Source organism: Octopus sinensis, unplaced genomic scaffold, assembly GCF_006345805.1.
Source record: "Octopus sinensis unplaced genomic scaffold, ASM634580v1 Contig15822, whole genome shotgun sequence".
Lineage (NCBI taxonomy): Eukaryota > Metazoa > Mollusca > Cephalopoda > Octopoda > Octopodidae > Octopus > Octopus sinensis.
In genome coordinates, this window is record NW_021833937.1 from 14,768 (window position 1) to 29,735 (window position 14,968).

The window sequence follows — 14,968 nt, forward strand, 5'->3', positions numbered from 1 at the left end:
GTAGGAAACGACCTTTCATGGGCAAAATGTTCATAGAAACATAAGCTTCTTCTTCTTCTTCATGATTTGGGAACCAGACCAAATGTGAACCCTTTTGTTGCACAATGTGTCTCCATCTTTCCTTTAACTTGAAAACACCCTCTTCCCAGAATTCAGGTGGTTTCATGGCAAAGAATTCATCAAGGTATCTTTTTACATCATCCAAGGAATTGAAATTTTCACCATTAAGACTATTCTGCAGAGACCTGAATAAGTGGAAATCTGAAGGAGCAATATCTGGTGAATATGGAGGGTGGGATAACACATCCCAGCCGAGCTGCAGCAATTTTTGTCTGGTTCCCAAAGCATCAAGTGCCGAAAATGAACTTTCTTATCTTCCATTTTAAAGGGTTACAGAATTAACACAGGTTATAGGAACATAAACCTTCTTTCACGAAAAGATAGCTTAAACTGTGCTCTAAATGGAGGTGTAGTCAAATCCTATTTTATGGACTCAACCATGTTCTAAAATAAGTCGATAGATAAGCTGCTATAAATCGGCAAGAACTTTCCGGACAACCCAATATATATATATTCTTTTTCTTGTTTCATTCATTTGACTGTGGCCATGCTGGAGCACCACCCTTAGTCGAGGAAATCGACACCAGACTTACTTTTGTAAGCCTAGTACTTATTCTATCGGTCTCTTTTGCCGAACCGCTAAGTTACGGGGACGTAAACACACCAGCATCGTTTGTCAAGCAATGTTGCGGGGACAAGCACAGACACACAAACACACACACATATATATATATCAAGTGCCGAAAATGAACTTTCTTAACCTCCATTTTAAAAGGTTACAGAATCAACACAGGTTATAGGAACATAAACCTTCTTCCACGAAAAGATAGCTTAAACTGTGCTCTAAATGGAGGTGTAGTCAAATCCTATTTTATGGACTCAACCATCTTCTAGAATAAGTCGAAAGGTAAGCTGCTGTAAATCGGCACAAACTTTCCAGACGACCCAGCCAAGCTGCAGCAATTTTTGTCTGGTTCCCAAAGCATCAAGTGCCGAAAATGGACTTTCTTATCTTCCATTTGAAAGGGTTACAGAACTTTCCAGACGACCCAATGTATGGTTTTTTTGGGGGGGGTGGGGGGTATTTATTTTAAGAGTTTTTCAAATCTGGCATCAGAACGGCAGCTAACCTGCTGTGGAATGGTAAAAATGTTGCAAGAGTCAGCACCGAAGGCACAGGGTGAGTAAAACTAGAGACGCTGCTGTAACTGTAGACGCAGATGGTGGAGCAAAACAAACAGCAGACGTCAAAGAAATACACACATGCACACACACGAGCACACGTACACACATACACACGTGCACATGTACACATACATGCACACACACGTGCACACGTACACATATACATGCACACACACGTACACACATACACATATACATGCACACACACACATACACACACTTGCACACACAGTCAATGGGAGCACTATCGTTTATCTTTTGCTTGCTTTAGCCATTGTGTTGCGCCATGCTGGAGCACCGCCTTGAACGCTTGCGTCAAACAAATCGGCCGCTGCCTCAATACTTTAAACTGTAGACTTCTCTTAAGGAACTTGCAAAGTCAGACGGACGTAAACAAACCAATACCAGACATGGCAGCACAAACAAGCACACGTGCGCACACACATACTCTACTCTTTGCTCTCTTTTACTGGTTTCAGTCATTTGACTGCGGCCATGCTGGAGCACCGCCTTTAATCGATCAAATCGACCCCGGGACTTATTCTTTTGTAAGCCCAGTACTTATTCTATCGGTCTCTTTTGCCGAACCGCTAAGTAACGGGGACGTAAACACACCAGCATCGGTTGTCAGGCAATGCTAGGGGGACAAACACAGACACACACACATACACATATATATATATATATATACATATATACGACGGGCTTCTTTCAGTTTCCGTCTACCAAATCCACTCACAAGGCTTTGGTCGGCCCGGGGCTATAGCAGAAGACACTTGCCCAAGATGCCACGCAGTGGGACTGAACCCAGAACCATGTGGTTGGTAAACAAGCTACTTACTGCACAGCCACTCCTACGCCTATACATCCTTTTCTATTATTAAAGCTGTTAAAACATCACAAAAAACTGCTACTCAGAGTTTCGCAACTGCCCAACGACCGGGAACATGAAACTCTTCAGAGTGGTTTTTTGTGATGGTTTTGCAGCTTTAATAATAGGGGTTAGGGTTAGGGGTGGGGGGAAGGGTATCTTTTTTCTCATAAATAACAGTGACAAACTGATATGACACCACATCGACAAACAACCGCAGAAATTGTATTCACCTCAATAGACGTCATTGATTGGTTGAAATTGCCGAAATGCAAGAAATTAAACAAGAAATAGCTTACAAACTACAGAATTTTCTCAATAGAGCCAAGAGAAAAGATGTTTTATAAACACATTCTACCAGTATACGAAGTTTAAAAGTGCTTAGTTACAAAGAAATTATTTTAAAAATCTGCCGGTCAAAGTGAAAAGATCCCATATTACTCTACCTCTGGTATTTGGGTAATATTTTTTGCCACCTAGTTCTGCATCTATATATTTACTCATGTATATATATATTCCTTCAGTTTCTGTCTGCCAAATCCACTCACAAGGGTTTGGTCAGTGGCGGGGTTAAAGAATACGCACACCCTAAACCCTAAACTGGGTGTATGTATTCTTTACCTTCGCCTTTGTTGTCCAGGGGCTATTAGAGAATTCCCTTGCCGAAAGGGCCACGTAGTAGGACTGAGCCCGGAACCATTTGGTTAGGAAGGTAACTTCTTACAACATAGCCACGTCTGCGCCATATCAAACTTGTTTCCTCTCTGGACCACTTTCTAAGACACAAAGTTACCAACACATTATTATAACTATTACCACCAACATAACCATCATTCAGATCCGTCTTAAGGTATAAGCAGAGATATAGCGGTATTTCGTCTGCCGTTACGTTGTGAGTTCAAATTCCGTCGAGGTCGACTTTACCTTTCATTCTTTCGGGGTCGATAAATTAAGTACCAGTTACGCACTGGGGTCGATGTAATTGACTTAATACCTATGTCTGTCCTTCTTTGCCTTCTCTATGTTTAGCCCCTTGTGGGTAATAAAGAAATAGGTATAAGCACAGAAGACCATCGATTTAGAGGCTACTTGGATATACACTCCTAGCCATTGGATGTTTAAACAAATATTTTTATGATTAAAATTGAATTTAAAAAAGTTGTTAAAATAGTTTATGTATAACTATTGCTGATAATTTCGTTTTGGGATTTGGTTTGAAAGATTCTTTATGTGAGTTCGTGTGTTGAAGCATATTCTGTTGTGTCTGGGGAGAGTCATTTTCGTTGCGTCATGCAACCTTTTCAATAGTCTTGACGAAAAATTTTAGGGAAATAAAAATAAGAAATAAGTGGAAATTTTACCGGTGAGTGTGTTAAATTATGAGGCACAAAAAGAAAATTACTCTCCCCAGACACAACAGAATATTGCAGATAAATTTAAACAAAATCTGATATGGATCCACAGAGGGTCGTGCGGACCCCCTGTTGAGGACCCCGTTTTGGGGTTAATAAATACCTATTTCTTTATTAACCACAAGGGGCTAAACACAGAGAAGGCAAACAAGGACAGACATAGGTATTCAGTCGATTACATCGACCCCAGTGCGTAACTGGTACTTAATTTATCGACCTCGAAAGGATGAAAGGCAAAGTCGACCTCGGCGGAATTTGAACTCAGAACGTAACGACAGACGAAATACCTATTTCTTTATTACCCACAAGGGGCTAAACACAGAGGGGACAAACAGGGACAGACATAGGTATTAAGTCGATTATATCGTCCTCCAGTGCGAAACTGGTACTTAATTTATCGACCCCGAAAGGATGAAAGGCAAAGTCGACCTCGGCGGAATTTGAACTCAGAACGTAACGACAGACTAAATACCTATTTCTTTATTACCCACAAGGGGCTAAACACAGAGGGGACAAACAGGGACAGACATAGGTATTAAGTCGATTATATCGTCCTCCAGTGCGAAACTGGTACTTAATTTATCGACCCCGAAAGGATGAAAGGCAAAGTCGACCTCGGCGGAATTTGAACTCAGAACGTAACGGCAGACGTTAATAAATACCACAAGGACCAGTGCATTGACTAGTGCGGTTGCCATAGTGATGTTAAAACGGCCCTCTCACTATCACAACTCTCTTTTCTATTATAACTTTTACCACAGCTATGATTTCCGTATGGTCGATATTGCCTCTATCACCACCACCACCATAAATGTCTGCGCCGTCACCGCCATCACAATCAAAGCATTCATCACTACCATCACCACCACCACCACCATAAATGTCTGCGCCGTCACCGCCATCACAATCAAAGCATTCATCACTACCACCACCACCATACATGTCTGCGCCGTCACCGCCATCACAATCAAAGCATTCATCACTACCACCACCACCACCACCACCATAAATGTCTGCGCCGCCGTCGCCATCACTATCAAAGCATTCATCACTACCACCACCACCACCACCACCATAAATGTCTGCGCTGTCACCGCCATCACTATCAAAGCATTCATCACCACCACCACCACCATACATGTCTGCGCCGTCACCGCCATCACAATCAAAGCATTCATCACTACCACCACCACCACCACCACCATAAATGTCTGCGCCGTCACCGCCATCACAATCAAAGCATTCATCACCACCACCACCACCACCACCATAAATGTCTGCGCTGTCACCGCCATCACAATCAAAGCATTCATCACCACCACCACCACCATACATGTCTGCGCCGTCACCGCCATCACAATCAAAGCATTCATCACCACCACCACCACCATACATGTCTGCGCCGTCACCGCCATCACAATCAAAGCATTCATCACCACCACCACCATACATGTCTGCGCCGTCAACCGCCATCACAATCAAAGCATTCATCACCACCACCACCACCATACATGTCTGCGCCGTCACCGCCATCACAATCAAAGCATTCATCACTACCACCACCACCACCACCATAAATGTCTGCGCCGCCGTCGCCATCACTATCAAAGCATTCATCACTACCATCACCACCACCACCACCATAAATGTGTACGCCGTCACCGCCATCACAATCAAAGCATTCATCACCACCACCACCACCATAACTGTGTACGCCGCCGTCACCATCACTATCAAAGCATTCACCACCACCATAAATGTGTACGCCGTCACCGCCATCACAATCAAAGCATTCATCATCACCGCCGCCGCCACCACCATCACTCTTATAGCTCCCGCCATCCCCTCCTACTACCATCACAATGCCAAAGCCTCCCACCACCACGTTATCTCTTCATACTGCCTGTCCTCCTTTCACCACTACGTCACCACAGTTATTTCATCACCTCCCACCACCAAATACAATCACCAGCTCTGCTGCTACCACGGCTATAACTTCTACTTCCACCGCCACTCCTTCAGTGTTCTCTATCGCCGAGAAACGGGTGGATTGCTTTGACAACTGAGGGACGGGTGGTTGGTTTCAGTGACTCGGGCGAAGGGGTGATCGTGGCGATGCATAGCTAGATACACACACACACTCACACATACGTATATATATATATATATACGCAATATATATATATATATATATATATATATATATATATATATATACACACAGAATGTCATCGGGGTGGCTAGTATATATTTCATTCTAATATCGTGTAAAGGGGTGGTTGTGGTGATGAGGGTAGGTACGTAAAAACACACACACACACACATATATAAGCTCCCACACGTATAAATCGGGGTGGATGATGTAATGCGTGTATATATATAATACAACATACACATATATATACATATATATATATTATATGTGTGTGTTTTTTCTATTTCTAAGATCATATATATATATTTATTTACTACCCACAAGGGGCTGAACACAGAGGGGACAAACAAGGACAGGCAAAAGGGTTAGATCGATCATATATAGAGCGGAGGTGGTAATATATATACGTACAAATATTGTTATACACACCCCCAGGCAGTAATATACACACACACGCATACACATGTATAAATACACACACACTAACAACAGCTAGTTGTTTTTCCTATCAGATATCAGTGGACAACACACACACACACACACACAACACGTATATATGATATAGGTCTATGATGTGTGAATGTGTGTGTGTGTGTATATACACAATGTTGTAGAGCGGGTTGTCGTTATGTAAGAACAGCCTTGAGTTTACGCTATCACTCGCATTAACCCTATTCACCCTGAAACTATTTTTATTTTTTATTGTTATTAACACACACAGACACACACAAACAAACAAATATATAAATACACACACACACACACACATATATATACATACATATATATATCTATATATCTCACGCACACACACACACAAACAAATATATAAATACACACACACATACATATATACATACAAACATATATATATCTCACGTACACACACACTCACAAACAAATATATAAATACACACACACTCATATATATATATATCTATATGTCACACGCGCACAGACACAGCAATCACCACAAAAACCACCAGTCACACATGAGACCACAAGCAATTTACGAAGGACGGCCTCAGACCTCTCTCTGGCCATTCAATTCTATTTCTTCTTTGTCTATTTTTTAAAGAAATCAAAAATATAAAAAAAAGTTGTTGGTGGGCAGTGCTGGAACAATTACTGTTTAGTTACAGCGACGCAGGGTTCGAATCTGAGCTGTCCACCACCTGTACTCCGGGCCCCTTCCAAGTGCTCCCGCCAGGAAATAATTACGCCATGTGTCTCTGTATCAGGGAGTTCGCCCCTACCAGAAATTAAACGGACCTGTTTTTTCTAGAGGCGAACGAATATTTTGAATGCTGGCGGTAAATAGTGAGAAGTATATTGTGTCTGTGGTCCACGGATGTTATTGTTAATTCAAGGAGTGGACTTATGATCAATCGACTGGCCAGACCTTTCTTTAATAAACCTACACGAAGCCATAACACCTATGAAAGTCGACTCACCCTCTTTACAACGAAGGGCCTAAAGACAGAAAAATAAAGGACCTTTAAAATCAACACCTGACCCTTTATTTTCTTCTTCTATCATCGGTCCCATTAACAGCCGATACTAAAGGTAATAACAGGATCTCCAGCTCACCCAGCTATACTGAGAACTAATTTTTGTTTTGAATCAACAACGAAATACCATAATCTCCTGGAAATCCGTTGTTTCCCCCCTCCACTATGCTCCTGGGTCTGTATTTCCAGACCCGGGTTCTGCTATTACTGTCCCTAATTGCTATTGTCGGTTCTCAGTTCCCGCAACCCCCACCTTATTGGGAGATCTGGTCCTCGGCGTTAACCGCAATTCGGAACAAGACTTTCTTGTCGAAAGAAGCCAGTTACCTCGAAACTGTTTACAATGAGTTCGAACCCAGCTTCGGCGCGCCCGGACCGAGTAAGGTTCTTCTGGAGAGAGCAGAGAGGCTGTCTTCGATTGATATTTGTGAGATGTTGGCCTCTTTGGGGATCAATACGAAGTGCTGCGCCCATACGGGAATGATTTTCTCTTCCGTCGCCAAGAAAGAAACTTGGGCTTTACAGAGTAAGTACACGTTTTTTTTTTATCCACACACACGTGTATATATATATATATTATATATATATTATATATATATATATATATATATATATATATATATATATATATATGTATAGATATATTCTTTTACTGTTTCAGTCATTTGACTGCGGCCATGCTGGAGCACCGCCTTTAGTCGAGCAAATCGACCCCGGGACTTATTCTTTTGTAAGCCCAGTACTTATTCTATCGGTCTCTCTTTTGCCGAACCGCTAGGTGACGGGGACGTAAACACACCAGCATCGGTTGTCAAGCGATGCTAGGGGGGACAAACACAGACACATAAACACACACACACATACATACATATAGATATATATATATATATACATATATACGACGGGCTTCTTTCAGTTTCCGTCTACCAAATCCACTCACAGGGCTTTGGTCGGCCCGAGGCTATAGCAGAAGACACTTGCCCAAGGTACCATGCAGTGGGACTGAACCCAGAACCATGTGGTTGGGAAGCAAGCTATTTACCACCAGCCACTATGTATAATATATATATATATATATATATATATATATATATATATATATATATATATTTTTTTGGATTAACTGGTGCTAGAGTGAGCCATATAGTGACCACTCTCTTATATTTATTTTGTAAAAATTTATAATATGTTTATAAAATATTATAATAATCCAGGTTTCTCGGAGCACTAGGCCACTTGGTGTTGAATAGATTACTATTAAATTAGTATCTATTTCTCTCACCTTATTAATTAATTATATATATATATATATCTATAATTTCACAATTGAGGGTAAAATTAATTATTAATCAATTTCACCCAAGTATTCAGTATGCAAAGGACCATTTAAGGCGAATTCAAATTATTACATTATATAATATATACATTATATAATTATATAATATATATATATATATATATATATATATATATATATATATATATATATATATATATATATATATCTAGTACAAAGTAAGTTAAGGGTTATGAGTGTAACCCACTATGGGATATCAGTTATCCAATATACTGCTGGTACCCAAATTCTTAATACATAAATGCTTATAATTGCAATGCAATTACTTCATTTATTGTATCGAATGGGTGAAAGTAAAGAAATATTTTTACCGTAAATTCATAAAACAAATAAGGAAATGGAGAAACAAATTAATTCCGTTCATCAACTTACGGATATTGCAATCTCAACATCTTTTCGGTTTGAACGACAGTTTTTTTCTAGCGGTGTCATATGAAATTGTCACCCATAATTATGGCCCAAGTATCGATCTATTGCATTTCAATCTGTTTTAGGGTTAGGGTTAGAGTTGGAGGGAAGGGTATCTTTTTTTCTTCAGAAATGTAAATAAACCCAATCTGTTTCTTAAACGAGGGACATATTCATACGGCACAGAATGTTTTTTTTTTTTACCTCAATGGTGGAAGCACTCCGACGATCAACGGAACAGCCTGCTCGTGAAATTAACGTGTAAGTGGCTGAGCACTCCACAGACACGTGTACCCTTAACGTAGTTCTCGGGGATATTCAGCATGACACAGAGAGTGACAAGGCCGGCCCCTTTGAAATACAGGTACAACAGAAACAGGAAGTAAGAGTGAGAGAAAGTTGTGGTGAAAGAGTACAGCAGGGATCACCACCATCCCCTGCCGGAGCCTCGTGGAGCTTTTCGGTGTTTTCGCTCAATAAACACTCACAACGCCTGGTCTGGGAATCGAAACCGCGATACTATGACCGTGAGTCCGCTGCCCTAACCACTGGGCCATTGCGCCTCCATTTACCTCAAAAGGTCATTGATTGGTTGAAATTGCAGTAAAAAAAACAACAAATATCTTACAAACTATAGAATTTTCTCAATAAAACCAAGAGAAAAATATGTTTCATAAACACATTCTACCAGTATACGAAGTTTTAAAGTGTTTAGTTACGTGGAAATTATTTTTTAAAAACTGCCGTTCAAACCGAAAAGATCCGATATCAGTTATCCAAATATACTGCGGATATATATATATACTCTTTACTCTCTTTTACTTGTTTCAGTCATTTGACTGCGGCCATGCTGGAGCACCGCCTTTAGTCGAGCAACTCGACCCCGGGACTTATTCTTTGTAAGCCCAGTACTTATTCTATCGGTCTCTTTTGCCGAACCGCTAAGTAACGGGGACGTAAACACACCAGCATCGGTTGTCAAGCAATGCTAGGGGGACAAACACAGACACACTTATATATATATATATATACGACAGGCTTCTTTCAGTTTCCGTCTACCAAATCCACACACAAGGCATTGGTCGGCCCGGGGCTATAGCAGAAGACACACTTGCTCAAGGTGCCACGTAGTGGGACTGAACCCTGAACCATGTGGTTGGTTAGCAAGCTACTTACCACACAGCCACTCCTGCGACTATATATGTATATATATATATACACGCATAGCAACACGTGCGTGAATGTCGGCAAGCATGGTAGAGTGGTTAAAGAGTTCACCAAAACATACGCCACAGAACCCGGGCCCATGAGCCCTGGCTGGGCTTGAGGAGGGCGACGAAGAACAAATATAGGCCGATGGACAGGGGCCTAGGACGGACAAACAGAAATCTTGTCCCACTCAGGTGTGGGTTGGCTGGGTCTTGTCCAAACCACTCTTCCCCCATTTGTTATTCATTTCGTTAATAAACATTCATAGGCACAGGAGTGGCTGTGTGGTAAGTAGCTTGCTTACCAACCACATGGTTCCGGGTTCAGTCCCACTGCGTGGCACGTTGAGCAAGTGTCTTCTACTATAGCCTCGGGCCAACCAATGCCTTGTGAGTGGATTTGGTAGACGGAAACTGAAAGAAGCCCGTCGTATATATGTATATAGATATGCGTGTGTGTTTATGTGTCTGTGTTTGTCCCCCTAGCATTGCTTGACAACCGATGCTGGTGTGTTTACGTCCCCGTCACCTAGCGGTTCGGCAAAAGAGACCGATAGAATTGGGCTTACAAAGAATAAGTCCTGGGGTCGAGTTGCTCGACTAAAGGCGGTGCTCCAGCATGGCCGCAGTCAAATGACTGAAACAAGTAAAAGAGTATCCCGTCGTCCTCATCGTTATCGCATCTCTTGCTTCTGATAACCAGCTGTTTATTCGCTCTGCTTTCTTCCCTATATCTTATTTCTACCTCGTTATTTCTTTCTGACCGATATTACTACTCACAACAGTTTGTTAACAATATTTCAAAACGGCTTTCACACATTCACATGCATGTCTGTCTGTCTCTATCTGTTTGTCTGTCTGTCTATCTATCTATCCATCCCTATGTGTATGTCTGTCTGTTTATCTATCCCTATCTCTCTCTATATATATATTATATATATCTCTCACTATTTCTCTGTCTATCTCTATCTCTCTATTTATCTGTCTATCTATCTATCTCTCTATATATATATCTTTATTCATCTTATCTCTATCTATCTATCCCTATGTCTATCTGTCTGTTTATCTATCTATCTATCTCTCTCTATATATATATATCTATATCTATCTATTTATCTGTCTATCTATCTATCTATCCCTCCCTATGTGTATCTGTTTATCTATACCTGTGTGTATCTATGTCTGTCTATTTCTACATGTATCTATCTATCTATCTGTCTGCCTATCTATTAATATATTTATCTGTCTAGTTTCAGTCTCTCTCTCTCTGTCTGTCTATCTATCTATCTTCACACATACCCATACATACATCATCATCATCATCGTTTAGCGTCCGCTTTCCATGCTAGCATGGGTTGGACGGTTCAACTGGGGTCTGGGAAGCCAGAAGGCTGCGCCAGGCTCCAGTCTGATCTGGCAGTGTTTCTACAGCTGGATGCCCTTCCTAACACCAACCACTCCGTGAGTGTAGTGGGTGCTTTTTACGTGCCACCGGCACAGGTGCCAGGGGAGTCTAGAAGCGGCCACGATCGGTTGGTGCTTTTTATGTGTCACCAGCACAGAAGCCATTCAAGGTGGCGCTGGCATCGTCCACGTTACATAAATACATAACAAATAATGAGGGGTTAGCTCTCTGTTAGCAATTCCAGGCTAACAATATTCTATAGATTAGTGAAGAACTCCAGATAATCTTATGGCAGGGTCCAAGGGTTATGGTTCATCACCATTCTATATTGTAAATCCGTGGATGCGCTCCTTTTTACACAAAGAGATATATGAGAAACAAGTTTAAAATATTGGTCACTATTTTCCCTTATTGGAGTAAAAATGGCTTATAGCTGTTTCCAGTAGTCATTATAGGTTCATTACTGAAAGGCTTAATCAACTGGTCTGTTGACCAATTGAGAAAAATTGAACAACCTAAGAAAGTTAATACTACTTCCATCAGAGCCATTTCTAGTAATTAATGTACCTATAATGATTACTGGAAATAGCTGTAAGCCAAATTTACTCCAATAAAGGAAAATATATACTCTCTTTTACTTGTTTCAGTTATTTGACTGCGGCCATGCTGGGGCACCGCCTTTAATCGAGCAACTCGAACCCGGGACTTATTCTTTTGTAAGCCCAGTACTTATTCTATCGGTCTCTTTTGCCAAACCGCTAAGTAACGGGGACATAAACACACCAGCATCGGTTGTCAAGCAATGCCAGGAGGACAAACACAGATACACAAACACATATATATATACATATATACAACAGGCTTCTTTCAGTTTCCGTCTACCAAATCCACTCACAAGGCATTGGTCGGCCCGGGGCTATAGCAGAAGACACTTGCCACGCAGAGGGACTGAACCCAGAACCATGTGGTTTGTTAGCAAGCTACATACCACAGCCACTCCTGCGCCTATTGGTATGTTAACCAATTGAGAAAAATTGAACAACCTAAGAAAGTTAATACTACTTCCATCAGAGCCATTTCTAGTAATTAATGTACCTATAATAATTACTAGAAACATCTGTAAGGCAAATTTGCTCCAATAAAGGAAAATATATACTGACCACTATTTTAAACTTGTTTCTTATATATATATATATATATATTAATAAAAGGAATTCCAACCTTGTCTGATTTTCATGTTTTATTTACAATCTTATAATGATATAATATAAGATAATATAATATAATATAATATAATATAATAGAATAAAATAAAATAGTAGACTGTCAAAAATTGTGAAGCATGACTGTCACCACTACTACATGAACCTGAAGATTGCAGAATTTAATGCATGAAAGTACTAGTTCAATCAGAATGAACATTTAACATTCTACTATTTTATTTTATTTTATTCAATTATAATATATTATCTTATAATATATCATTATAAGATTGTAAATAAAACGTGAAAATCAGACAAGGTTGGAATTCCTTTTATTAATATATTCTTCTATACACAATCACACACACCCGTATATATATATCTACATATATATATATATATATCATGGCTCAGCTTCGCGAACAACGATCAGGAAGTCTGTCCACGTCGCGTGCATGCACGCTCGTGACTGACAAGTCAGATACGGGAAAGGCAGGTCCGTGAGCAGTGTCCACAGACGAAGGTAACATCCGGTGTGGTGTCAGAGGCGGCTCGCGCCTTCCTCCTGCATCTCGTCTATATATATATATATATATATATCTTTTTTTACCTATCTCTCTATCTAACCATATATCTCTCTTTTTATTACTTCTATATTTAAGAGATGAGGAATTATTTACATTCGACGAATGTTTGTCCTCATTTTGTTTATTGTCAACACAATGTTTCGGCTGGTATACCTTCCAGCCTTCATCGGGTGTCTTGGGGAAATTTCAAACCTGGGTTCTCATTCCTAAGGTATTTTTTCAATGTTGTTGTTGTTATTATTATTATTATTATTATTCAGGTCACTGCCTGGAATCGAACTCAGAATCTTGGGTTAGTAGCCCACGCTCTTAACCACTACGCCATGGTCAGTAGAAAGGCATATGGCATAGTGGTTTAGAGTGCGGGCTACTAACCCCAAGATTCTGAGTTCGATTCCAGGCAGTGACTTGAATAATAATAACAATAATAATAACAACAACATCGAAAAATACCTAGGAATGAGAACCCAGGTTCGAAATTTCCCCAAGACACCTGATGAAGGCTGGAGGGTATACCAGCCGAAACATTGTGTTAACAACAAACAAGACAAGGACAAAATATCCGTCAAATGTAAATAATCTATTACTTTCTTTATCTAAACCACTATGCCACTATATAGGCACAGGAGTGGCTGTGTGGTAAGTAGCTTGTTTACCAACCACATGGTTCCGGGTTCAGTCCCACTGCGTGGCATCTTGGGCAAGTGTCTTCTACTATAGCCTCGGGCCAACCAAAGCCTTGTGAGTGGATTTGGTAGATGGAAACTGAAAGAAGCCCGTCGTTATATGTATATATATATGTATGTGTATGTGTGTTTGTGTGTCTGTGTTTGTCCCCCTAGCATTGCTTGACACCGATGCTGGTGTGTTTATGTCCCCGTCACTTAGCGGTTCGGCAAAAGAGACCGATAGAATAAGTACTGGGCTTACAAAGAATAAGTCCCGGGGTCGAGTTGCTCGATTAAAGGCGGTGCTCCAGCATGGCCGCAGTCAAATGACTGAAACAACTAAAGGAGTACAAGGAGAATGCCATATGCCTTTCTACTGACCATGGCGCAGTGGTTAAGAGCATGGGCTACTAACCCCAAGATTTTGAGTTCGATCCAAGGCAGTGACCTGAATAATATCTGTCTATATCTCACTACCGTCTATCTGTCAATCTATCTACCACCTACCTATTCATCGATAAACAAATATACCCATCTCTATTTAAAATGCCTGAGGGCCAGAACCAGGGGTGATCTCACAGACCAGCCCTATTCCTCACCTGCACATTCTACCAGGTTCCCACTCCCTACATGGTGCTTGATGTCAACAATCCCTAAACCTTACTCAGAATTTATGTTCCTAATACTAGCTGAATGATAACTAAGTTATTTTACTAAATTCTTTGTTATATTTAAAATTAATTGAAAGAAACACAGAGCATCTCAACAGAAATATGGTAACAGAAGGGTTAAGATATATAATAGAGAAACAATTCTTAACCCTTTTGATACCAACCTGCCTGAAACCACCTCTGGCTCTGTAGTACAAATGTCTTGTTTTCGTAAGTTCTGAATTAAAATCTTCCACCAAACCTTAGTCACAATTTATGTTCCTAATAC

At 40.6% G+C, this 14,968-nt stretch overlaps 3 protein-coding genes across 3 annotated transcripts in view; 1 reads left to right on the forward strand and 2 right to left on the reverse strand.

The window, feature by feature from the left end:
* Nucleotides 1–4,233: 4,233 nt before the first annotated feature.
* On the reverse strand, nucleotides 4,234–4,980 carry LOC115230584 (loricrin-like). The gene has a single exon (XM_029800725.1). It carries the CDS (start codon nucleotides 4,978–4,980, stop codon nucleotides 4,234–4,236), a length of 747 nt encoding a protein of 248 aa, XP_029656585.1.
* A 10-nt stretch (nucleotides 4,981–4,990) lies between these two features.
* LOC115230582 (cold shock domain-containing protein 3-like) lies at nucleotides 4,991–5,386 on the reverse strand. The gene has a single exon (XM_029800723.1). It carries the CDS (start codon nucleotides 5,384–5,386, stop codon nucleotides 4,991–4,993), a length of 396 nt encoding a protein of 131 aa, XP_029656583.1.
* A 1,175-nt stretch (nucleotides 5,387–6,561) lies between these two features.
* LOC115230583 (nose resistant to fluoxetine protein 6) overlaps nucleotides 6,562–14,968 on the forward strand; it is a 35,501-nt gene continuing 27,094 nt past the window's right edge. Inside the window, exon 1 of the mRNA XM_029800724.2 lies at nucleotides 6,562–7,720. Coding sequence (XP_029656584.2) covers nucleotides 7,360–7,720 — 361 coding nt within the window. The 5' untranslated portion in view covers nucleotides 6,562–7,359. The remainder of the gene's footprint in view (nucleotides 7,721–14,968) is intronic.